Source organism: Ammodytes marinus (genome assembly GCF_949987685.1).
Source record: "Ammodytes marinus genome assembly, chromosome: 24".
NCBI lineage: Eukaryota > Metazoa > Chordata > Actinopteri > Uranoscopiformes > Ammodytidae > Ammodytes > Ammodytes marinus.
This window is the reverse complement of record NC_137228.1, coordinates 9671414-9699134: the sequence shown is the minus strand read 5'-3', so window position 1 is coordinate 9699134 and position 27721 is coordinate 9671414. Positions and strand designations below refer to the sequence as shown.

The following is a 27721-nucleotide window of genomic DNA, read 5'->3' as shown; positions in this document are numbered from 1 at the left end:
CCCCACACACCCACCCACACACACACACAGACACACATTGGGAGTCTGTGCAAAAGATAATGTTACTGAGCATCTGCAGCAATTAGAGTAATCAGGCTACAAAAAGTACAAACTGTGCCAGAGTTCCCCCTCAAGGGCTCGAGTGTTTGCGTAGTTGTGTGTCTCTTATGTGTCTCTGTGTCCATAATTGTGCACAAGAGGTGTGTTTGATTGACAACCCTTATCTTTTTGGCATGTGAAGCATTATAAATGACTGCTCCATGTTCATTCTTCTAAGACATTTTTAAGGAGAGAACACCATACCATACACATCAAAGTAATTCAATGGAGTTTAGAAGCTTTAATTTGGAGTGTAACTAGGTCAGGGGGTGTGATGATTTGCAGCAGCTGCTCGTGTTTGCGCGCGTTTGTGCGTGTGTGTGTATGTGTTGACGTACAAAGGCGGTGATGCAGCGACCACAGACGGTGGTCTTGAAGTCGCTCTGCAGCTCCTTCTTAATGGCGCTGGTGGTGTAGAAGCCCTCAGCCAGCAGGAGGATGGCATAGACAAAGAAGAAGGAGGCGATGCCATAGATGATGTACTGAAAGATCTGGATCCTAAACACACACAAACGCACAGAAAAAATGTTGAAAATCAAAACAAATCACGCAGGGCTTTTGTCAAGCTGCACCTTGCACCTGCAGAAAATCTTTTTGCAAATGCTTTTTCATTGTGCTTGAGGAAATAGGCTGGTACGATGGCCTAGAGGAAGAGGGGTAGGCCAGTTACCATGACGTTGCTGGTTCGATCCCCGGCACCGGACAGGAGGGTGTTGGTGTAATACAAGTGGTGGGCCCAAGGGCGCTGTACTATGGCTGACCCCCGAAGTGTGGGAACTTGAGAGCGGATATGCGAAAAGACGAATTTCAATGTGCCTCGTGTAAATTGACTAATAAAGATAACTTAACTTAAGTTTAAACATGTTAGCAGAATACTTAAATCAAATGTCTTTTAGTGCCTTGGTGCTTAAAGGTCACCTATTTGTGCACAAAATGATCACCCCTGCTGAAGACTTACACCATGGCGAGGGTGGCGTGGTCAGTGGTGACCCTAGAGAAGTGGTTCTCCAGCATGGTCAGGGTGCCGGTCAGCGCCACGTGACCGCAGCCGCAGAACAGAGCCACGCCCGAGAAGCAGAGGATGGTGGCCACCAGGGAGGCGTAGGGCACACCGCCCAGACACTTGATGCAGCACTCGAAGCATCCTGGATGGAGAGAGAGAGAGAGAGAGAGAGAGAGAGAGAGAGAGAGAGAGAGAGAGAGAGAGAGAGAGAGAGAGAGAGAGAGAGAGAGAGAGAGAGAGAGAGATATGGGGTCAAATCACTGATACAGAAAGGGGAAATTGTCAAGAGAAAAAAATGAGATTTGAAAACGGAGCCGACTGCTGCAACATGGCACAATTGGCTCGACAGCTTCTTTTTGTCCACCGCCGCTGCTCTGTTGTGACTCATGTGAAGAGGTGAGGGGCGGTCACACTGTCAGGGCCTGAATCAAGCGCGCTCATCTCTAAACAAGAGTCAAGAGGAGAGCAGGCGCTTCTCCCCAGCGAGGCGTGTCGAGCGGCTAATCATAGCATCTTCCACAGTTGGTGTTGCGCCTCGCTTTGAGCTCAGCTGGGTGGAGGGGGGAGTGCTGAATATTACATGCAAGCCTCGCTCACATGCTCACATCCCACACCGCTCCACTCCATCATCTCCCTATTGTCTTTAAAGAAACAAATTTAACATTTTCCTTCTCATGGCCAGATTGCATGAATAACTCATGACCTAATCCTAAATAAATGACTAGCCATTTATTTTTTCTAGGCCAAGCATCTAGAAGGGAACGTAATGTGGCACTTGTTTAGAGTCTTAAAAAAATACTGAATGCATCTTTGCTTGGATGTTTGCCCTGCACATGAAAGTGAAAGAAAGGCTTAGGTTATTCTTGGTTTCAGTGCAATTAGAAAAAAAACAAGTGCATAGCCTACAACCAATGTGACAAATTTGCACGCACACCCATGCATAGATTTGCACGCACACCCATGCATATAGTTTCATCTTTCTCCTCTCTCTTTTCACAGCTCTACAATGATGACGAATGATTGAAGAATCATCCCTTGAGCAAGAGCGATTTCTACGGGACTAAGACAATGATACATTGCCACGTTTGTTTTTCTATTAACCGTGGACACTGCGCGAAGCTTCCCTGGGTGAGTTACAGTGCTCCTATCACAGTGGAGAGGATGAGGAGGAATGTAAAGGAGTGGTGGGTGGGGAGGATGAAGAATGAAAAACACATTGTATCCAGCACAAGAGCAGCATCTTATATAACACCCGTTAAAAATAGCTCCTCGGGCAAAGCAGGAAGTTACTCTGAGATGAATAAAAAATAAAAAAGATAAAATGCACCGTCTGGTGTGCCACTTTGCTTGTTTCCATGACAACCTGCTCCAATTGGCAAACCGTGCAAGCATCATTATTTCATGTTGAGGAGTTTGTTGAGTCCAAAACATTTATATTTGTAACGGTCCTTGAATACACCATTGGGCGTATTTTGTCGAAACCTGTGCTGAAACCCCTCGCGCGTTCTGTCTTTTTTTTTTCTTCATTATCGACCGCTCAGGCCAGCTAGTGTTACAAGTGTGGATAGGCCTAGTTGTTATTGATGAGTTTTAAAGAGCAGATTGATTTCAGTCCCAATGAGGGGTATGAGAGATCGCAGAGAGCAGCACTCGGTCGACTCGCCACTCCAGAATAAAACATCTCAACATCTTCTTAAATGGACTGCCGTGGATACTGGTAGAGACATTTGTAGGTTACAGACCATGAATCCTAATGACTTTGGTGAACCTGGGATTTTTCCTCTGGCTCCTCCTCGAGGTTGATTTGGGAATTTGAATCAAATGTCTCAACCACTGAATTGAAATCCCATGAAACGTGCTACACACCTTCTTTTTCTCAGGTGTGTGAAAATGAATGTGAATGGTTATAACTTTGATTATCCATTAACTTCTAAACATCGAGGTCAAAAATCATTTTATATCTGCAAAACTATTGACACTCCATTAACGTCAATTGCACACTAGCATGCATAGCATACATCCATTTAGAATAAATGTTCTGGCCATTCTCTAAGCAACGGCATGTTTGAATTATCATTGTGAGCATGCTAGCTTATAGCTTGGCTGTAGTCTCTCTCGTTTTGGCGCAATGTGCAACAAAGGAGGAGTTATTTCGTAAAAGTTCATCTGCTGAATTTGAAATTGAACTTTGATTTTTTTACCCCCACAAAATGTACAAAGACGAGACACAAGATATGACAGAGCTTTATAAAGAAAAGAAAGTTAAGTCATTTGACATGAAATTAGATCAACTTAACGACCCAAAAGTTTCAAATTTATTTTCTAGACCCAGCCACCAGACAGACGTGATTTTTGATTACTAAAACATTTGTATAGCTCATCTGCATATGGTCAAGTCCATATGGCATTGACACACTTACAGAAAGTCTTTCTCTGATAAGAACTGTTTTGTTCAGGGGGGGGGGGTCTTGAGAGAATGAAAACTCAAAGCCATAAATCTAAGATGCAACTGTTCCCCTCCAAAGTGTGCAGCTGAGGACTGGTTGCGTTGCGTAACTGTGCGGAGGCCCGTTGCATAATAGATCCAAATCCTATTAATGTTAATGAAGGAAGCGGGGCTGATGGAGAGGTGGAGCTGATGAAGCTGGATGGCTTTCAAAAATCACCAGCTGAGAAAAAACGGGCCAGGCCTCAGGGGTGGGAGGGGGGGCAATGGACTCACTGGTCGATACAATGACGACTGGGAAGCTGCTCAGAAGCACACAGTACATCCTTCTGTAAAAGGTCAACCCCAACAGTTAATAAACTGTATTGGTCTTCTTGTTTAGTTTTTTTATTTAGGGGAGAGATTAGAGAATGAAACCTCCCAGGGAGATGTTCCAATCCTGCTTTTTCACATGCAAATGAAGAATTTCCATGTGGTGTTATCTTGATCTCCATGGCCTTTGACTATACTTCAATTTCAAGGTGTGGTAAAGCAGCCTGTTTGCAGATTTGTTAAAAAACCTCTATATAGGTTTCGTTTAAAAACCAAAGCGAGGTGGGTATGGAGGGGCTCACCTGGTCTGCCTGTGGCTCATTTGTCAGCGTCAATTTTTTTTAAAGTGCACTAATGGGGAGCAGGCAGGCCGGAGTGGTCAGCTGCAGCCATCCCTAATGGAAATCAATGGACTATTCATTAGAGTAGAATTTAGGTGACACACCGAGGCCGCGCGGTCGCTCTGGTTTTTCTACCTCGCTGCCCTTCGCTTCGTCGTGTCCCTTGCCTTGCTCATCCTCTTCTCTGCTCTCTCTCACTCTCTTTGAATTACGAGCGCATGCCCACACTGTAGTTACAGTGGGCCGGCTGGAGTTCATCTCCTAGACAATATGTTACGCTCGGGTTACGATGCTGTATCGTATATCAACTCAGCTATCTCAGGCCACGGACCATGTTGTGGGAAACCCCAGACTCGTCATTATTATGAAAGAACAAAAGATTTTGGAAGTTCTGTTCATTTCGTCAAGCGACGGACGAACAAATAATTTTTGACAGGAGCTGCAATGAAGCATTCACAACCCCCTGCTGTTAAAGCTTGTTCTGCTTCCTGGGGGCCTGCAGGGCAAAACCAGAAGATTAGGATTTCAATTTGCAGCTGACAGTGATGGTTCAGCAAAGGAATTCTAATAGATGCTTCTTCATTTTGTTCCTCCCCCCCACCCCGCTAAGAACACATAAAGGAGAGATAAGAGGAGGAGATGGTATTAAGCAAGTAGTGTGAGAGACAGAGAGAAAAAGGAAAGCAAGAGGTAAACGGAGAGGAGAGGAGAGGAGAGCGATGGATCGATAGAAAGCCAAGCAGAGGAACAAATGGAATAGGAAGGAGAAAAGGTGACGAAATAGGGAGAGCAAGGAAGAACAGAGAAGAAGAACTGAGAGAGAGAGAGAAAGTGTAAGAGAAAAAAAGCAGCTCTTGGCCCCAGGGCCGGCGAATAGCAGTTGCCATAGCAACGTGTTACCCACGACCCAGTTCAGCAGCGGCGTAGTCCTTCGCAGCCGCTTCACACACACACACACACACACACACACTGACTGATGCAAAGTGATGTAACCTCACTCCCAACCTGAAGAAAGGTGCTAAATGGTGACTACGGTCTTGTTTAAATAGAAATGAGAGTGGGCAAGCAAATGATGATGATGATGAGGAAATGTGATGGTCGGGAGATGCAGTAGGCCTATCTTCATTCATATTCGACCAGGCAGTTTTTTTTGAAGTGGGTCAAATTGATATTGAGTCATTTTGAAACGAGGGATGAATTTGGGGAAAGGGAGAATGATTCCTTAGTTTCATTGACCTTGCTCGGACGTCAATGGTTCAAAATGAAACAGAAAGTGATTAATAGGCTACACCACAAATGAATTAATAGGAATTTCATCAAGCTTGATTTCCGTGTCATTGATTTCTTTGTAGATAGAGTGATAAAGAATGTGGAGGTTGCCAAAGCCAGCTTTTTTTTCTTTTGCGGTAGATCTAGCTATAGTTTTCTCTTGGTGACATGCATTGTTAAACCTGCATGAATTAAATTTTCTTTAGCTCCGTTTTGGACTCCACCAATGCCCTAGTGAAATATCAGGCTTTTTAACTGCTAAATGCTTTGCTGTGTGCACCATCTCTTCGCTCACTTTGTATCAGTTTGCTGTTGACAGCTGAGCAGGTGGCCTATATGTTGACCCAAACTATTTGGCCTGAAAATTGGTGAGAGCCGTGAGAATCAACCAAAACCAGTAAAATCGCAGGGTGTAGCCTACTGAAACCGAAACAACGGCTTAAAGACCTAAAATGCTCTGGAAAGCTGTCTGGAGTCTGGTGATAATTCTCTGTGGTTTCATTACTACAGCGAAAACCTTACACATTAGTCATTGTATCCACAACAAAGATAAAAAAAAAGATAATGATGATAATTTTATTCTCTACTTGTTACATTTCTAAAGGGATGTAGAAGTGACATTATGCAACTTTACACAAATGCAGGACAACTGCACAAAATATAAAGGAAAAAAGTATTCATCCAACTGAAATTAATTTGTTATTAATTTATTCATTATTCCTAAACTACTAAAAAAGTGTCAGTTTGTGTCAACCTCCCACACATTCAATAAAAAAACCTTCATCGTGCATCCATAGTCCAAGCCTCATCTTTGGACAAGAGGACGTGTCTGGTTCTGCGATTGGACGAGGAAGGCGTGGGGTGGAGTAGACACGGTTGGAGACAGAACTAGTCACCGGCTGCTGACGTCCTCTGTAATTACGCTTTGCTTTCTTGTCAATCACCTGACACCCACAATATGAGCGTAATCTCTCAAACACATGTCGCCTCGCATTTTCCATTAACACTAGGTATGAATTTGTAGCATTTACACTTCAAAAACTATTTTTTTTGCATCTAAGTGCAGCATGCATTTGAATAAAACTGGAAACTTAAAATGACTTCAACCTCTTTTAGTAGCAGCTTTAATCTCTTGTCTTGATAATACCTCCTGAATTTATGTGCTGTATTTCTCTGGCAGCATTGATTTCCTTGCTGCCGTGCCTATAAAGCTGATTTATTTAGGTATAAACTGGAGTGTAAAGGAAAGAGAGAGAAGATAACGTTGATTTTACTAATAGTTAATAATTTGCCATAAACTGTACAACCCAGTGGCGCAGCATGATTATCGCCTGCTGTTCATGTGCGCGGCGCATCTGCCAGGAGTATCAGCGTTAATAAAGCTTTGTGAATATTTCAGCGGCCAGTCTGGTTCCTGCCTGCGGCTGTTTTCGGATTCCGAAGTGCTGTATTCATTATGGGGGCAATTTTCCTCAAAGTGAATTATGGGTAGATTCCCACAAGAGTTGAGAAAGTCCGATTGAGAGAAGGGGAGGGGGATGGAGGGTGGTGAATCCTGTGGTCGAAATTAAAAAAGAAACCCCCTGTTTGCCTGATGGAAGCACACTTCCTCCACAACAACTTGACATAAAGGACAAAATGCTCCTCTGAGCCTTTTCTGAGAACATCAAAACTGCATTGTCATGAAGTTGAAAGCAAAATAATTCCACTTTGTGGCAGCTTTAATGTTGTTTTGTAGTTTTTCCCATTGTTTTGTGACACCAGAGAAATTGCTTAAATATGGGAGCATAGCGAATTCACTTACTATCAGACTTAAAATGTGGCAGAAACTTGTGTAAAGACGCTTATATAGTCCAAAATCTAAAGATAATCTACATAGTGTCATATAGATCTGTCACATGTTCCCGGTTATCAGCAATTAATTCAGTGCGATTATTATTACAGGAAAGTATGTCATCCTTCAAAAGTTCAAATGCTCAGAAAGTTTTCATGCAGAGGAATTTGTTTCATTCCCATAGCCAATGCAATTTCAAAACAAAGGCTTCAATCGGCTTGATGACACACACCGTGCCATGAGCCAGGTAAGAGGATGACAACGGCCATCATCGCCATTCCAAACCACAAACTAATTTCCCCCCCTTTTTTTCCCACGGGACATAGCTGACCCTAATCTTCTGTTTTGTGCTGGTTATGCAGCATTATGAATGGCCCGAGGTCAGCATCTGGCCGGGCGTAACTGAGCATGATGGACTCTCAAATCCCTATTCTAGGGCTCTCTTGCTGCGTGATCAATACTTTTATCCTGCTGATCTGCTGGATGTTGGTTCACATTTATTTATCCCTTGCTTTGGCCAACCTGGGCTACACTCTGGCAGCTTAGTAAGGGACACAACCCCCTAAATGCAAACCAAACACTTAACACACCCATCCATGTTGAATAGGCTACACGAGCGACCCCAGAGGACAGACAACTTCACATATACTGTAGATGCATTATGCTCACACACTCCTAAACACTAAAATATTAATCCATTCTCTGGCCGCGTTAAGGTGCTTTTGCTGTTTCTTGTCTGAGCTGATCTGCAGCCAGAGTGCCCTCACACTCTTGTGCTGCCCGCAAGGAAGGGTACAGTGTAAAATACTACACATAATGTAAAATACTACACATATTGACCAGATGCTTACTGTCAGCATCTACCAGGGTCAAAAACAGATACAGTGGATTTTCAGCAGATCAAGACGCAGTGAAAAAACTGAGAATTTTGCAATGACGTGCTTAAATTATTAAGAACGTTTAGCTATCCTGGTTATCTACAGACACCAAATAATTTGGGGTATATGATCACACAATATGATTCAATTAAGATGTATACATGTCCTTCAGGGAAATTGTGGGAAGTAGGATTAACAGCAAAATATTTAGAAAAAAAATGTGTAGGTTGCAGTAAGTAGACCTAGATAAGGTGGCAAATAGTACACTGACTGCCTACACGGTGTGAAAACTCTCTCAACAGCTATCTTGTTTCTAATCTGCTAAACAGAAGCAGGATCACCTGTACTGAGCTGCCCTCTGCAGACTCAGCAGAGCACAGTGAACGCTATTTGTCGGAGTCTTGTTCCACCAAAATGTAAAATGGCCCCTCTGGGCAGAAGTGCCGTGCCATCGGATTGAGTGGCTCAGCGGTTATGCAACCAAGATAATGCCACTCTCCCTGAGATGTCAAAGAAGTCGGTGGCACTCCCCTTCACCTCCACCCACGTCTCCCTCATGTCATTATGGAGATTCACTTTCCAGCAGCCTCAGGGGGCTCGGCGAACACTGTGTGTGTGTGTGTGTGTGTGTGTGTGTGTGTGTGTGTGTGTGTGTGGTTAGCACAAGGGCCCAACCGAGCATGTACACTCCAATATGACTCTCATTTACTGTAACATGGGTACACTTTCTGTGAAGGCTGATTCACTGTGTTAGGGCAGACACTTCTTAGAAGGTTTGGTGCTGAATGAATATAATGTGCCACTTTTCTTACGCTGTTGCAAACCAAGCTTACATCGTCATAAAAAAGGGTGATTTCTTATTAAAGCAGGATCAAAAAGAGGCCTAAAACCGACACACAGAATGACCTACACAGCACTCTAGTCCTAGCCTAGCCTTAGTCATTTATAGATGTCAGCCGTGGCTAATGATGATGAGTGCTAATCAGGCATTGGGCGCTTTATGGGCTATGGATGAGAGGAGCAGATTGGACAACAGTGGGTGATGGAGGAAGGCCAGAGGAGGTTGGCACCATTCAGGAACAAGGCAAGCTGCGCCAACCTGCCACTTGCTGCTATTCATATACCCACTGCAGACAGGGGTTCAAACATAGACCCATGCAGTGTTGGAGGGTGAGGATGACTTCAGATCACTGCTATGTGGTAGCCAAGCCCCAACCTCAGCGATTTTTACCAGCATCCAATAAGGAAGTGACCACAACTGTAGTAACCAGGAAGTGCCACTGGGGGCTGGGAGCAGAAGACAGCCATCTCTCATTGACTCCAATGTTAAACATGCCGTTTTCACAGCATTATTAAACCTATTTACAGCCTGGGCCACAAAACCATTTTAGTCTGTATGTTTAGGTCATATCTCCATGACAACACTGAGGGGGGTGAATTTTTTTGGCCCACGCTAGTTTTTATTCTTTTGGAGGTTAAAATGTATTGGCGCGATATCTTGAGTGACAGCTCTCCGCCCGTTTGCCTTGGAGGTAAACGTCAGCTATCTCCCTCCCCCTCACAAAATGGTGACGCGCTCAAACCAGGATTATTGGATGCCGTGTGAATAACTGAGGTCAGCCCGGATGCTACATCCATATTATTTACTATCTATGGTGGTAGCGTGTGCATATGTTACCAAACTCTTGTAATCTGTTGCTTCTTTGTAGAACTGCACACTTCGTTTCATTATCATTGTAAATATTTCCCATTCAGACCAAAACCCAAAGATCTGACATTTTCCATGGAGAAGCTGCATATAATCTTTTGAGAAGCTGCTATGTAACTGACTCCAGGAGGACTCTGACTCTGTCTCTTTTCTGATGGTCATATAACATATCTAAGCATTTATAATCTGTGATTCTGACTTGTGGCCAAAGGAAGCCGGCAAAAGAAACATCGACTCACTTAAAACAACAACCAACATCTTTGATATGATTATTTCTTAACAAAATCAACATATTTTTAAAATTTTCCTATTAACATGCATCTTTAAAAGTAGACGCCTTACTTTATTGTTTAATATTTGAAATATACAATCAAGTGTATTTGCTCTCAACGAAAAAGGATTATGTAAAGGGATTTTCCTTCAGCATTCGTTCAATGGAAAAAGTCAGCTAGATACATAAAGTATATATATATATATATATATATACTAAATATTGCTTGGTTTGTGAATTTGAGATACAAATATAAATGTGACCACAGTGTGGGGACTGAATGGGCTGAATAGGAAAACAACGGCTTACCACACCGACCCGCCCACACGTGTGCAAAAATAGAGCTTTTACTTTAGTGCAAGCGAAGCACAGACACAGACATTCCCCTAAACCACTCCTGGTCATTGACACGTAAACACACACACACACACACACACACACACACACACACACACACACACACACACATCCAGATGGAGGCTGACAGCATCCTCTGGGCAAATCGCTTCAAATGAGGAACACATGAGCCTCTCTAGGTGTGACGGCTTTCACATGCTCCCGCAATCTCACACACCTACGGGGCTATAGGAGAGTGTGTGTGTGTGTGTGTGTGTGTGTGTGTGTGTGTGTGTGTGTGTGTGTGTGTGTGTGTGTGTGTGTGTGTGTGTGTGTGTGTGTGTGTGTGTGTGTGTGTGTGTGTGTGTGTGTGTGTGTGTGTGTGTGTGTGTGTGTGTGTGTGTGTGTGTGTGTGTGTGTGTGTGGAAACAATAGAGATAAGCAAAAGAGAATCAAGACAGGATGAGAGAAAAGAAGAAAGAGGAGAACATAAAAAGACGTTTGATGCAATTTATGTGGAACAAATCCATCAAAAAGCCCAAGATCTGCAGGGGCAAGATTTGTAAGTGCAAAAACCTAGCTTCCAGGGGCCGTATTCACAAAACATTTTATCTTAGCGCTAAGAGTACTCCTAAGGAGCACTAAAAGTTCTTAGTAAGGAGTAATTTCTTAAAACCTATTCACAAAGCTGATAAGACCAACTTTTACTAAGGAGTGGGAGGAACTCCTAAGCTAAGACTAGAGGGCGGTGTTGACCCTGTTGCTATGGATGATGTCATGTTCATACCTTCTATGCCCACAGTGATTGGCTGAGAGGGAATGAGAGCTAAGAGTGAATTTATGATAGAAACACTGTGGGAGATATCCATATCGTGTCGCTGTATTAAAGTAAAGAGTTTTTATATACAATTAATGACAAGTGACACTGATTTAACATGAAACCAAGATACTGCAGGGTTTCCCACACATTTGTTCAAAACTAACCTACAAAAGCGCCACATAGGTCTATTCATTTTAAATTTTACAATGATTTGAATCGTAAAAAATATCCTCATTGAACAGCTGCACGCCATGCACTCTCACTGTATTTCTCTCAACGGCGGACTATGCAGCAATAGTCAGACAGCGACAAACCAGGAAATTCACAATTAAGAAACAGCCGGCGAAATCGTAAAGTGCACGCGGAAGGAAAAAGGCGAGACGCGCAACTAAACAGTAGCGGACCTGTGGAACGGAGGAGATGCTGGGAAGCGCCACATATAGGCCTAGCCTACTCTAGTAACAAATTAAACCCAAACGTGACACCAACAGTAACTTTCAGCGCATCGTAAACCCAAAGCAACTGCAGGAAAAGGAACTTAATAAGTATTTTTTTATATAAATGTAATAAATATAAATGTGTCTATCATTTCTAAACATAGCTTTACTAAGATCATTAAACCCTTACAGCTATTAAGGTACCTTTTGTAAAGCTCACTAGCATTAAATCTCTCCAAAACACCATCAAATGGTTGTCTGTGAATTACTCTTAGTGACTTAGGAGTCCTCTCGAGGACTCCTATCTTTTCATAGATTTAGGAGCTAGTTTTAGCGCTAAAATGCTTTGTGAATTACACTTATCTTAAATAGTTAGGAGTCTTAAAATTAGGAGTGAAACGCCCCTTATTTTTGAGAGTTACTCCTAAATCAGGACCTTAGGACCTACTCTTAGCCTTAAAATGTTTTGTGAATACGGCCCCTGAGCACGTGAGCAACAGAAGTTTGAGTGTGATTTAGTGTTTATAGAGGAGTACGTTACGTTAGACTTGAGTGAGAAATTTCAGTCTTTGTCGGTTTGGGTGCAAACTCAAATCAAAAGCCGGCAAAACTCATCTGAATTGACCAGATTTGAGTTAAGGTGTCATTGATTTTGCATTTGTCTAGGACTGAACATGTGTAAAATAGATTGTCCATCAACATATTAATGCATCCTCCTAGATCGTGCAGTGCTCAGTATCGTAAAACAATGCTCAATCTACTGAGTGGGAGCCTTTTTTCATCATTGCCATAAAGAGATGAGTTTCAGCCTTAGTGAGAGGAGGATATGACTAGCAAAGTGAAGCAGGAGAAGGTGTGTGTGTGTGTGTGTGTGTGTGTGTGTGTGTGTGTGTGTGTGTGTGTGTGTGTGTGTGTGTGTGTGTGTGTGTGTGTGTGTGTGTGTGTGTGTGTGTGTGTGTGTGTGTGTGTGTGTGTGTGTGTGTGTGTGTGTGTGTGTGTGTGTGTGTGTGTGTGTGTGTGTGTGTGTGTGTGTGTGTGTGTGTGTGTGTGTGTGCGGTAGAACAATGATAGTATCTCCGAGCGAGAATCACCACCTGCAGTAATGTATAATGATGGTGTAATGAGTTGAATAAATTCTATCACACCACCATCCCAAATGTATTTTTAGTCCATGCAAGGATGAAGGAGAGGAAAGTATTTGAATATTGCACAACTTTGTCGGTGGCAAAGCTACAGTATAGTGTGTGTGTGTGTGTGTAGACTAACTGATTAATGTTATGCCACACAGCCGAATAATGAGTGACTCTTACTTGTTAAAGAGTGCGGAAAAGAAGCTACTTAAGATTGTTTGGTGTTGTGTGTGTGTGGCAGCAGTGATTTGCTTTCGCCTTCAAAGTGGATTTCACGGGACCATAACACAAAGTTCATTCAAATTAGAGGAGCAGTCGTCGCCACCAGCCAACCGTCTCATATTTATGTTTTAACAAAAAAATTATCCGTGTAGGATTACAGTATTTTGTGTAACATTATGAAATTAAACGCTTGATGGAGTGGAGGGGAAAGGTGACCAATATTTATGGGCAACACAAGAGTAAATGTCAGCACCAGCAGAGAGAAATGGTCTAGCTCCCCTACTGTCCACTGAGCATCAAACTGGGGGGCCGACCTTCAGATTCAAGGCCTCCACCTGGACTCATCATATCAAAACATGGCAGAGAATTTTAGAATTGTAAACATAAAACTGTTTTAGTTCAATTACATCAATCAATTCATCAATAATCTGGTACCTCCTATAATATTTGGAGGTTGGTTGCCACTGGAGTAATACTTAAATCAACTCATTGTTCAGGCTCTGTGAGTTTCATTTGCCCAAATGAAGACAGAACAATCAACATAACCTCGGGAGGGTTATATAGATATATATAAATGAATACTAACTCAGGTTCTCTGAGAAATAACTAGGCCACACTATTCTGATGATCTTTTCTTGTATGTTTAGGGTTAGGGTTAGGGCAACTGGCCCCTATCAACTCCTGGCAAGAAGGCAAAACACTTTAGGCCTATTTTCAAAACATTGATCGCTTTCACTCAACTCCACCTCCTTTTTAAATCGGTCAGTGTTTCTTTGATAACATCAGGCGTTACCTCTGTAGCACCGAGTCTTAACATCCGCCTGCGGTCAGGTCAAACATTTTTACTGGGGGGGAAAAAAACTTGAAAGGGCGATTAGGAGAAGCTCCCTTTGTGTTTCCGAGGCTGCAGCGAGCTCTGCCCTTCCATGCAGAAAATTCAACAAAAAACCTGCGCCCCTCCAGACGATGATGTAATCTCTTACGGTTCGGATCTGAACATCATAAGCAAAGGCGCGTGAACCAGCGGCGTGTTATGTAAGAGTGGGCACACACATTCACACAAACAGACAGGGAAAGAGGGAAGGTGTGTGTGTGTGTGTGTGTGTGTGTGTGCGTGCACCTCACAACAAAAATCTCACACAGGAGGCGCTTGCTTTCTCTAATCAAACTTTCATATTAATGAAATCAGATGTAATTGTTCCCTCGGAGAGCATAGCTGATGCCTCGTTATCTGAGTCCTGAGCGGCAGCCTACCTCTGCAGACATGCAGATTAGAGATTAGAGGACGCAATCAAGCAAAGAAAAGATCAATCCATCTATTCACATAACCACAGCCATCGCCGCACGTCCCATCGGATTATAATACAAGTATGCGTTCTGTGTTAATTTCCCAGTTTGTAATTACACTCAGCTCAATGTAACACAGGGATGCAACGGAAAAAATACACAATGGTTGTGCAATCAATAGCACCGACTGTTTACCATAATTAAGGTAATGTAGTTGCAGCTAATCAGCACACCCTTTATAACAAAACAGTAGACATAGCGCCTGATAGTATTCCATGATGGGAGGATGAAAATAATCTAAAATAAATCTAAACCTTTACTTTTGGTGGCTCACGTATTATATTTCATACATTTTAGCACAAAGTTTATTCAAAAAGAGGAGCATAAGTTGCTTCCGGCTAACCTTCTCATATTTACATTACCACAGCAACATTGATAATAACGGCCACTATATGGGGATGGACCATTTACCAGTCTGCCTCCAATAGACAATCCTTAGCATATCGATAGCTTGTATAATTGGTTTGACTCAGCCACAGTAGAGAAGGGGACTCAAGTCAAGTGGTTTTCAACCTTTAAAATCTCCAAACTGACCCCGTCCCTGGACTTAATCAGATAAGAGGTTGTAGTAAACACAAGTGCGTGCATGTGAATATTTATACTAACACTTCCTACATCTGCTTCCGGAATCAGAAAAGAGGCAACGCTGGCACCCGCCGACACAAGCGCCTTAAACGACAGCGCTCGCCTCCTTGCCTTCGCTGTGAATCTCCATCCTCTTAACAGATGCTGTAAGCTGATGGTCACATTCCAGATGTCAAAGGCGCACACAAACGATTACACCCACGGATAGGCCATGCTCCAATCCGGGGCTATTTTTGGTAGATACGCTGGGTGTGGGTGGACTCGGTTTCGCAACATCACACCTGGAGCACAACAGCCCAGAGTTTAGAGAGGTGTGTGTGTGTGTGTGTGTGTGTGTGTGTGTGTGTGTGTGTGTGTGTGTGTGTGTGTGTGTGTGTGTGTGTGTGTGTGTGTGTGTGTGTGTGTGTGTGTGTGTGTGTGTAAGTATAAACATGGCCGACCTCCAGGGACCCTCTTGAAGTTGCATGGTTAAAGGCTCTCGTTGGACACTTGGCCTTTGCATTTAGCTGCTTGCCTCAGGAGAGGATGATGTAATGTCTTTAAAACATCACTGTTAAGGGACACCCTGCTCTTCTGCCCCTCACAGACAGAGTTTGACCCAGAGATATTACTATGGGTTGAAAGAGTGCTGCACGAATACAAATACATGTTAAAGAGAAAGAGAGAGTATCAGTGCTGAGATTTGAAGTCACAATAGAAGACAAAAATAAATGACACTGGAGCTATAGATTTTTTAGAACACGGTGACGATTTATATAATTGTGTACATACTGAAGCTAAAATCACTTCTAAAATGTACCTTTTCCAACACAATCCCTTCCTTTGGGGCACATCTGCACAAATGCAAGCGAAAGTAAACTACAAAAGAGGAAGGGGAAACGCTGGACTTTGCCGTGATGTGAATGTGTGTGAAGCACCTGAAGACACAGGCGGTGGTCTGACTGGGTGTCAACTATCCAGCTCTCTAACTGCCAACATGGCAAAGAGGCATCAGGCCAGATCAGCCCCAACACTGCACTGATTGGTTACACACACACACACACACACACACACACACACACACACACACACACACACACACACACACACACACACACACACACACACACACACACACAAAAGAAAACTCATTCATCTTCCAAATCCTTTCTTCTTTGCGTCTATATTCTACATCATCATGATTTATATATCACTGATATGATGGCTGCTTCTCTAACAACACTGCTGTCTCCAAACATTGAGGGTGTGAGTTCACAGCTGACCCCCAAGCTACAGCTGAAAACAAATCAGTCCCATCCACTCCTGTAGGGGCACAAGCCCTCCAAACAGAGACATGCCTACACTTGGTCTACACACAGGCCTGGAAAAGACACAGCAACAGTTTAGATAGGACAAGATTGACTGATTTCATTTAAGGCTGCTCTTTAGTGTAGGCCTACACATACAACACTGTTTACCTCTTAATTCATTTTGCATGCACATTGCAGATTGCGTTATGGGTTCAAAGAGCCCTAAGAATCAGATGACCACAGAGCATATTTTATAATTGAACAGACTAGGCTCCATCAACGTGACTGACAGCTGTGGTTGGAAGTGATGGAAACTAATGTCTATATCTGCGCCAAGTGTTGGTTCCCTTTGCAGCCTCCTCACACATACCACGGAACACAGGCTCCGTGTGTTGCAGCGTCGTCGACTAATGACAGTGTGTGTGTGTGTGTGTGTGTGTGTGTGTGTGTGTGTGTGTGTGTGTGTGTGTGTGTGGGGGGGGGGGGGGGGGTTATGGAGCGGCAGTTGCACACCTGACAAGGAGACAATGCAGCCGTGCACGGCACACAGACTCTTAAATAAGCTATGCATATGCACCGTGAAACCCGACCGTGCATCGTCCACAACCCACAATCCATCCATCCACCCAGCCTCTAATTCTCCTTCAAAGGCGCAAGATAACACAGAAGGCGTCAACTGTGCTCGTGGTTGTGTTAATAATCGCCTACAGCACAGAGACCCATATTGCATTTTTTTCTCTTTCTTCTTCTCAATCGTCCTCAAATAGATGAGAAGCCACAGAAGGCTGGAAAAAAAGCACCGCTATTGTGTCGCGCGCACGAGAGAAGCCATTGCAAGTAGGTTAAACCGCTCAGGCTGGCGCAGACGCGGAACGTCTCCAAAGGGATGGGTGGGAAAAACACACAAAAAGGCGCAAATGTCAGCGGCTGATTGAGCGTACCTTTGCTCTCCTGTCCCTCGTCTTGAGTCTCGTCCGCGTTGGACTCCAAGGCCGGCTTTGTCCCATCCATTATGTTCGGTTGAATATAGACTCCTTGTGTCACTTGTACCTTACACAGTCTGTGGATGGTGGAGACTGTCCTGGTGACTTGATGCTTGCTCTCTCTCTCTCTCTCTCTCTCTCTCTCTCTCTCTCTCTCTCTCTCTCTCTGACTCCCCCCTCGCACACGCCCTCCCTCTCTCTTTCTCCCTGTTAAAGCTTAGCACTGTCTCCCTGACTGTCTCCCTATGTATATTCACAATCCAGTTCCAAGATGCAAAATGCTGCTGTCAGATTGGATTTATTAAGCATATGGAGAAAATGATGCTCAAGGTGTTACTTTTTTAAATGTCTCTACTGGTGACTCATGCATGTCTTCATGGGACCTGTCCGTTCCCTTATTCAAATAATGTTTTCACTAACATTTAATGTTGTTGCATTATTCAGTAGTTTCCTCTGTCCCTGGTCTGGTGCTTTTGTTTTTATCTTTCTTTCTTTTAATTTTGTTCTTTGCCTCTGTGAAGCAGGGGAGGATATAAGGACGGAAATGTGCAGGATAATTTAGATATGCAAACTCATGGGTAACCATGCATGCATGAACACACACACACACACACACACACACACACACACACACACACACACACACACACACATATACAACCACACTCACACCGCCCCCTCTCCATCTGGTGAGCTGAGAGAAAACCAAAGTGCGGGAGGAAAGGGACTGAGGAAGAGTAGAGTTAAAAGAAGAGTGAGAGTTTTAAGTGTGTGAGTTTTAAGTTTATGCTTTTGTTTAAGATGACCTTCTTTTTCTGCCAGGCTTCTAAAAGAAATCTGCGCGATACAAAGGGAAATCATTTATTGTAGTTTTTATTTTTTTAAATGATGAAATCTGTGTTATTTTAACACTTATAGGGCCGGTTTCGCAGACATGGATTAAGCCTAGTTCTGGACTAAATTGTACTTTCAATGGACAATCTCCATTCAAAATTCCATTTAGTCCAGGACTAGGCTTAATCCATGTCTGTGAAACTGGCCGATAGACATTTTAAAGCATCCAATTAGCACTCAGTGGGAACATTTGGTCACATATAATTGTAGCTAAATGCAATATTATCTCCATTTTATTCCCATTAGAATAAAGAAGGCTAACACACACACACACACACACACACACACACACACACACACACACACACACACACACACAGAGGAGGGATGCTACTTAAGCCTCACTTAAATTGATTCGTGCTTTGATTGGACCTCCTCTGACCAATCTAAGCTTCCTCACTGCTAAGCAGCCATGCGCCTGGCTTCATTTAAGGCTCTTTGTTTGCATCCGAGGATGCCGATTGGCCAAGTGCAGGATGCTCACGATCCAATGAGAAATCAGGCAAGGTATGTCCTTGGGAAATGGTTCAAAAAAAGTGGGTGTGGTGTGTTTATTCAGGGAGCTTGGGATGTGTTGCTGTTTTCTTCATTCACCTCATTTTCTAATAATAAGCACATCCCCAAACAATGGGACGCCATCTGTCCCGAATCCTCTTAAATACGATTTTAATTCAAAGCCCACGTGGCCCTGTTTTCAGACAAAGCTTGGCCCACACAACATCCCCCCCCCACCCACCCACACACACACACACACACCCCCAGAGCCCCCCAATGTCGCCAACACAACATCAGACACACCAGCACAGCTAACATGACATCTATGACATTAAGTCGACCCCGTTTACCCCCAGGCCTGAAATTTACACCCACACTGCACCATATGCCGGTGTATCAAAGAGGGTCACCCCATCACGCTTTCTGACTTCTTGACATCTGAATGGCTCTGCGATATTGAGCCGGGAGGGCAACCCGATACGCTACATAAATGAACAAGCATACGTTTGAATCTAAATGTTGGTTGAAAAAAGTAAAATGCAGTTTTGGGGAGCCAGGTATAAACTTACAGACAGAGCTATTGGGGTTAGCGTTAGCTATAAGAGAAGTGGTATGTTATCACGTTATCGTTAGCATATTGCATTACATTCTTTTGTCACTTAATTATTAAATTGTCTGGTCCATAAACTGTAAAGAAATTGTGGAAAAATATTTGTCAAAGTTTCCTAAATTCCAGATAAGGTTGTTGTGTTTTATTATGATTTTATTATCACACAAAAGTAGTCAATCGATTTATTGACTATTTGTCAGCATTTGCACTCAGGCTTGCTGTTTAGAAAATAAGCCTATACTTTGCTGGTGTCATACTGTGAAGAACTTTGAGAGTTTGTACATAAAGAATTTAGGATATTAGCGAAGATATTTTTTATAAATTTTAGTGAGCCAACCATTACAATTGTAGTGCCCAATATTAGCCATTATTGCCCAGTGTCGCCTACTTGTTTATAGCTATAGAAGTGATGGACCACTTAATCCTCTACCAATTTAGCCAGACAGACTTTTTTAAATTTATGAATGTGAATGTGTTTTTCTGTGTAATTTCTATAGCAGGACTGCTCAATGTCATTTGGTTGCATAATTCACCTTTAAAACAAACCATTTCCTGTTTCATATATCAACATTCACACACAATGAATTGATGACTGAAACAGGAACAGAAAGAGAGAATGAGAAAAATTAATTTCACACGCACAAACACCACAAGCTGTCAGTTATCAAGCCCATTTGTCTCCAAGAACCCCCCCCCCCCTCCCGCCCCCCAACGTAATCCCTCGCTGGGTCACACAGATTAAGGACTTGTCCAGAAGATGAGATACAGTGCTCCCTGGCACTCCTGTCCAGTGCTTTGGACCCAGTCCCAAACCTCTAATTTATGTTGCGTTCCAGAGACGTCAGAAAATCGGAAATCTTACAGTGCCCCATTGGCTAAAGAAAAAAAAAATGCTACAAATCGTCTTTTTTTTTAAGTTGGAATTCTGAGTAGGATTTGTCAACCAGGTCTTCAACCAGGAATATGTTACATCACATGGCAGCTAAAGTGACATTTAACTGTGCTTGAAGAATTATCACACTTTTCTGTAGATGTTCCTGCAGACCTTGAACTATCATCCAAGAAATATAAATTTCTAACTCGGCAACGATTTTAGTGGCTCACAAATACATTTCAGCAGATACCACAAATGTCTACCGCCTGGTGGCAGTAAATTCAGTGAGTCACCAAAGATATTGGGAAACCATTTGATAAGTGTTGAGGTATTCCATGTCTGGGCTAAAGCGGTGGTCTCCTAGACCTTGCATTGTTTCATATTCAATGTGTGGATGGAAAAAATTATTTAGCAGCAAGCCATCATTCAAAGCCGGGTGTGTGTGTGTGTGTGTGTGTGTGTGTGTGGTGTGTGTGTGTGTGTGTGTGGTGTGTGTGTGTGTGTGTGTGTGTGTGTGTGTGTATTCACATATAATCACCTTCAGCCATTTGCCTGAGGAATGACAATAAAGCTAGGTTTAACCTACACAATGGACGGAGACAAAAACCCATTTGTACTTCCTTAAACCTCGAACTGGGTGTTTGTCCGTGTTAGCCTGTAGCTTGAATGTATCAGTAAATGCTGCCAGGGTTCACGGTCGATCCATGCACCCTCTGACTTTGCTGAATCATGTATCATCTCTGGCAATTTTGACCAATTGCTGGGCTTCAGTAAAGAACAACTTTCTAATCTGCCTCCGCGACTCTTGGCGTCCATTAAAAGGGAAAGTCATGTGAATGCCGGTCTTCCCTCATTATACAGTGGCCCCGTCACAAAGTAATGAGGCCACCGCGGCTCCTTGATGTCATCAGATGTGGAGTTAATGGGAGACAAGAAGAAGAAGAAGAAGAAGAAGAAGAAGAAGAAGAAGAAGAAAAGGAGGGCACAGCAGTCTCCGGATGCCTCTGTAAATAGTTGTAACTGGCTTCCAACTTTCTTTTATATATATATTCCCAACAACAGACTCTTGAGACTCTTTTGATCACATCCTCAGCATCCAAGTGATCTCAGAGCAGTACCTGCGGCTCTGCTGTTGCCTAGGAGATGGTGATGTGCAACACAGGCGGTAGACTTACTTTGATTCAGGACTTTTTACAGCGATGCTATCAGTTACCGGAGGAAGAAAAACATGTCTCGCATGGCATCTCTCACAGCTTGAATCCTCCATGAGACAGAAGCCAAAATCAAATTGATAAGAAAGTCAGGAAGAGGGACTGATTGAGAAAATACTGTGTGAGTGTAGTAGCATGGGTGATGTGATTTATACACAAGGCTGGAGTTGTTGACATACTGTAGCCTCGTAGAGCCAAACATCCTAAAGTGGGAATCAGTGGGTAAATTGATCCCTTTGAAAAGGAGTAATCAGCAATAAGATGCACCATGTCTTGTCAGCTTTATTAAAAGGCTTTACGGGCTGGTTTTGAAGGACTATTGAATGGATTGACAATTTTCATACAGAAATAATTTTGTCCCCTTGTGATGTTCAAACTCACTACACTACTAGCATTACGTTGACCCTTTAACCTTTGTCCTGTCACACCGCTCAAGACCTTTGATGCATCCCTCTTGTCGGGCGCTGACACTGACTGCCACTGCTTTGAGCTCTGATCCCAGGGGTTGACCTCACCATGACCCACACTATCTGTTGTCCCGGGCCTTGGGAAATCACTGCTCCCCGCCGACAGCTATCTGTGGCAGCCTCTGTCTGTCTGACACAAGGTTAAGGCCTTCCATGAGATGACACTGCTTCAATGACTCAAGGGACAATTCAGAAAGTGTGCTAACTTTTTTTGAAGCAAACGTCTTGAGTTCAGACAAAGGTTTCTTTACAGCAGGCTTTTTTATTTACGGCAAATGACGGAGACTGCCGTGAGCTAATGCTAATGCTAAAACTGTGTACGTTTGTTGATGTTTTTTGTACTTTTTGAGGATTTTTGATTTAGCATTATTAAACGGAGGTTTGGCGGAAATTGGTGGAGTGAAAACTAAATACAACCTTTCAAACTAAACAGTATCTATGTCCGGAGAGGCTCTTTCAGCCGTGCAACAGAAAACATAAATAATAATATCTAGCCTTGAAATATTAAAGCAGCAAATACTTTCACACTGTTCACAAATGCAACAGTTTGAGCATCCGTCCAATCAAGGCTTTGTTTGGCTATTGATTTATCTGCCTCCATTAGTCAAATTGAAGTGTTTTATCAGTAACGTTGGAATCAGGCCTTCAGTTGAGCAAACAAACACAAACAAAGACACCGGTGCAAACACACACACACACACACACACACACACACACACACACACACACACACACACACACACACACACACACACACACACACACACACACACACATACTGTCTTAGCAATAGCTTTACTAGCCTCCCACTGTCGCTTTACTCTAATCCTTGCCATTTTAATAGGCTTGTGGCTTCCTCTAAAAGGGAAACCTTTGGCAGAGAGTGAAATCCAACCACTGCCCCTTGCATTGTCTTGCCTCTTACCTGGGATGTTTCTCTAGTGTCTTCAGAGGTTGCTCATCTGTGTGTGGTTGTACTTTCTGAGCATCCATGTTAATTCTTTGGTGTGTGTGTGTGTGTGTGTGTGTGTGTGTGTGTGTGTGTGTGTGTGTGTGTGTGTGTGTGTGTGTGTGTGTGTGTGTGTGTGTGTGTGTGTGTGTGTGTGTGTGTGTGTGTGTGTGTGTGTGTGTGTGGAGATCCAGGGCCCTTAATCTTTGGTGGTTATGGTGGTGATGACCCAGATTTGCCCCCCTCCCCGCCCACAGCCGTCGGTCGCCAAGGAGACGCTTCCCTCTCATCCCTGAACGGAACCGCCGGCTGATGACGAAAGGTTAGTCCATCTCACACTCACACACACACACACACACTCTCAATCTAAAGATTTCAGCATGAATACATTAACTGTTTTGATGAAATATGCATTTAAAAAGGTCTGCCTTTTTGGGACCAATGCAGAATGGGATTTTGTCTCCCTGTGTCTTTCCTTCAGCCAATGGTTGAAACAGGGAGTGGACACATTGGCACCTTGAATGTAAATACATGCAAACTAATCCCATCATGCCTTCATCATCATCGGCATGGCCTCAAACACCTGCACCTCTTTGTGCACTGAATTTGACTGTGACTGCCAGGTTTCGCTTTAATGTGTCATGGTTTTGGGGCGAATATGTATCTATTGTCTTACAAACATAGATACACGCACGCGCACACACACACACACACACACACACACACACACACACACACACACACACACACACACACACACACACACACACACACACACACACACACACACACACACACACACACACACACACACACACACACACACACACACACAATCCAGCCGCCTGGCTGCACGTCCACCCTCTAATGGAAGCACATACAGAAACAAAATGAAAGTGGGCGAGCATCTCTGATATACCTTTAGGCGTATTTACATTATCTGACTGCTGTCAGTACGGATGGCTTAACCTACACACACCTCCACATACACACACACACATACGCGCGCCTACACACCAATCCCCCCTCCCTCTCTGTCCAGAAATTTATCCGACGAGCTGCTAATCCCGCTGCTGGCCCAGATTTGGCCCACAGGCTGCTCCACATGATGTTATGTTGCGATCGTCAAACCAACAACTGCACACACACCAATCCCACACACACACACACACACACACACACACCCCACCCCACCCCCTCTCCACGGCTGCCTGCCTGCATCATGTGACCTCTTTGACATGTGACTCACTCAGGAGCTTGTTGCACCTGTGACCTACTGTACTGAACTGCAGCACACAGTGGCCATGTGGGGGAAAAATGGCCACTTCCATCTGCAATATTCAAGCAAACTGTTTGAGTCACCGCCTTAGACTGTATATAAATTTCAAAGCAGGGTGGGCTCATCATCAGCGTCATCATCATCATCATCATCATCATCATCACTCCGGGGTGACAGAGCAGTGCAGGGGAGATGAGCTGTCTTTTGGTCATGTGCTTATATATATATATATATACTGTATATATATATATATTCTTGGTCTCTGGTGTGATCAGATGCATGAAATGTTTCGATGACGCCCGCCCTCGGAGCTCTGTGCATCGCCACGTCGCCATGGCAACAGGTCCTCTCAACGATGACCGACTCTGACACATCAGAGCGGCCGTCGGGGCTGATCTTGTGAAGAAAAAAAAAGCTCACATGCAGGATTAGGCAAAAGACATGAAAAGACCATAGCCTGGATATGAAGAGCAACTATTTTTGCCCCTTCAAAACATTAATCAAACACCATACAAATGATAACATATACTAAATCAATAAGACGTAAAGTAGAAAAAAGGGCTGCATTATGAAACAAAGACAAAGATTGATGTCATGATTTTGCCAAGAGGAAACTACACAGACCTCAGATGGTGGGTTGCTGTGTGTTTTGGCACAGGACCCATTGCATCCCTAAAAATATGATCAATAAAACCACAACATCAATTCTGAGAGTAGCAGGAAGACGGGGAACAGATAATGAACAGGGAAAACATTGTGACTCAGCCAGGAGAGCAAAGAATGATGCATATACAGAAAAACCCAGAGGCTGAACCCAACCGTAAACATGGCCGGATGGATTGGAGAACTGCTTCTATTCGTAAGGGGAAACGTTCATCATTTTCCGCAGCTCTTCATTTGATATGTCTGTGACCCATGCACTTTCATGTCTTTCCCAAACCAGCGATTCTATCCATCCTTCCATCACCTGAGCTCCACACCTCCTCCCAATCCTCCATCATGGACACACATCCTAGCCAAGTTGTCTGTCGGGAAACTCAGTTTAAAGGCCTTCTCGTGCAAGTCAGAGTCATATTAGCTGTGTGAGCGAGCAAAATGAGATCCAATACGTTTAGCTTTCAGCACCTTGCAATCTGAATGAACACAAAGATAATTAAAAAAAACAGTAATTCTAGTTTGTATCCAGCTATATCCCCAGAGTATAATTCTTACACTGTTTCTGGAGTTTAAGTGTTGGTATGCTGTTATTCTAATCAGGTCAGTGGATCGTTCCACATTCTCATTTTATCCCCCCTGGGAGCTGAGCCATCATTTATTCCTTCAGAATAAAGCAACCCTTTTATATATATGATAAAAATCTGCTCCTTATTTTGAAGGGAGTCTCCTGTTAGACTGCTGCTACATTCAGTATTATTTGATGATGAGCGCACAGAGAATCCAAAGGAAAGGATGCAAGAGGACACACACAAGATTTTCTTCCACAGAGCGAAGAGAGAAAGAGAGAGAGCACAAAGAGCTACTTCACAATACAAGAGGACACGTGGGATGGGGTCATGATGAGAGTGATTGAAGTAGCAGTTTTTTAGAGGGGGGGGGGTTTACAGACAAAATGAGAGAACTTTACAACAGCTTCCTGCTGAAAAACTGCTGCGGCCTCCCCCCAATTGCAGTAAATCATGTCACTTGGCTACATCCTGTCTGTTCTCCACTTCTCACCGGCCCCGAAGGCGATAAACAGGCCTTATTGGAAGCAGATGTTACGAATGGGAGCGAGAGAGGAAAGAAAGATAAAGAGGAGGAAAAAGCAATGGAGAGGTAGAAATGCTTTGGATCCTAATGAGATCCATCTGAATGCTACTGGTCTCAGGTCAGCCTCCAGTGAAACAGAGGCTGAATCTCTGCTCTGATTACTTCTACCACAACAAATCGTAAACCAATGGCACACACCCACAATTTTTTTTTCTTCTGCTTACTTTGTTCTTCCTGGCTTCTCATGCATGAGGAACTGGTGTTATCGATGTCAACATGCATCTGTCCAGCCATGTATTAATGCTGTATACTACACATCAATGTTGTTGAGTTTTTCGTGCCCTGGTTTGAGTGGTGTTTGTACTTACACTAGCCATTTGGAAGAGAACCAAAGCCAAATTAAAGGTCTTAACATTTGAACTACTGAACACTGAACTCCTTATTTCTCTTTGCAAACAAGATATGCTTCATCTCGTTACTGACTTTGCTCCTGTGTTAATCTTTAAAAGCTGTTAACCCTGCCCTAACTAACTTCCAGTGTGACACACACACACACACACACACACACACACACACACACACACACATACACACTTCTGGGTGAAACGGTGAAGTGAGACTTTTGTTTCTCTTCTTAGAACCTTAAAACCACACGCACGCGACCAGCTGCTGGCTGCAGAAAGACGCAGCATCTAGACACGCGTCCATAAAAGTGGCTTGCGACTAGTGCTGTTGCAAGGGTCGAAACTATTAAGAGTATTGAGGATATATAGGGATAAACAGAAGAAAAAGGTTGAGAATAGTTCACCTACCCATTTTTGTCTCCGCTTCCGTGGAAAAAACACTTTCCCAGAGGCAAAATACAATGAGAAAATACAAACTAGTGACCAAACTCCGAGTTGATGTCCACAGGTTGTCTGGAGAAGGGGGGCAGCGTGCAAACAACCGGGCGCCTCATTTTGGGGGGACGGTGGGTGGGGGTGAGGATGGGGGCTGTGAGAGTGACGTCAAGGCCAGATCAGACCTCATTAATTACTCACCCCAAGGGTTTTAATGGTGCTATTCTTGTGCAAAAAAGTGAAGCAGGGGCAGTGTTGCTTACAAATATTTCTCATTTCCACGTGATTTTCTTACTTTTTGTTTTTTCCTACCATAAACTTAAGTGCAATTTTGAGATCTTAACTTTACTTCTACTACTTTTCCTCCACTTCTTTAACTGGTAGCTAAAGTTTTAAATCAAAGAGTGTAAGTAAAGATTAAACCTTTTTCTTGCTGGTGATGACCTCTCTCAGAACAGCAGTGTCTGGATGGAGCTCCGTCTCACGTTTCAGATGTTTATTAGCTCTTGACCAAACAGACATTTCCTCTCTGAACCCCTCACATGGTTTCATTTAAATCACAGTTCGAGCCAAAAGGAGGCAAAATCAGCCAACATTTCGAAAAAGGTCTAAGATTAAAGAAACCCTGAAAAATAAATAAATAGGCTACTAATTTGAGAAGAACATTTTTTTCTTTCCTCTCCCATTTATCATCACAGGAGAAATCACATTATTTTTGTGACTCTTTGGAAGGGCCCCTGACCCAGGTTTGGGACTAGTCTAAACTAGCATACTGTTTATAAAGTAGTCCAAACTATATCCATCTCCAGGACACTTATGCTGTGCTTTGATGAATCGTTAACAATCTAAAAGTCATGTACAGCATAATACCATATACCTATCAGTACTTGCTGATATGCCTATATTGTAAGACCTTTTACTTTTAACGCAGTATTTTTTTATGTTGTACTTTAAGAAAACAACCAATTGAGAGATACAGTTTAATTATATTATTTCAACAAAGTGCTAAGAAATCACCACTGACAAAGCAGGTTTAATCCAGAC

At 43.3% G+C, this 27721-nt stretch overlaps 1 protein-coding gene across 1 annotated transcript in view; it reads right to left on the bottom strand.

The window, feature by feature from the left end:
• The window catches only part of LOC307269875 (neuronal membrane glycoprotein M6-b-like), a gene marked incomplete at its 3' end in the record, with an annotated part of 18618 nt that extends 1235 nt beyond the window's left edge, over window positions 1–17383 (bottom strand). Inside the window, exons 1-3 of the mRNA XM_080052957.1 lie at window positions 17269–17383; window positions 1058–1244; window positions 438–597 (exon numbers count right to left, since the gene is read on the bottom strand). Coding sequence (XP_079909083.1) covers window positions 438–597; window positions 1058–1244; window positions 17269–17338 — 417 coding nt within the window. The 5' untranslated portion in view covers window positions 17339–17383. The remainder of the gene's footprint in view (window positions 1–437; window positions 598–1057; window positions 1245–17268) is intronic.
• Window positions 17384–27721: the final 10338 nt, after the last annotated feature.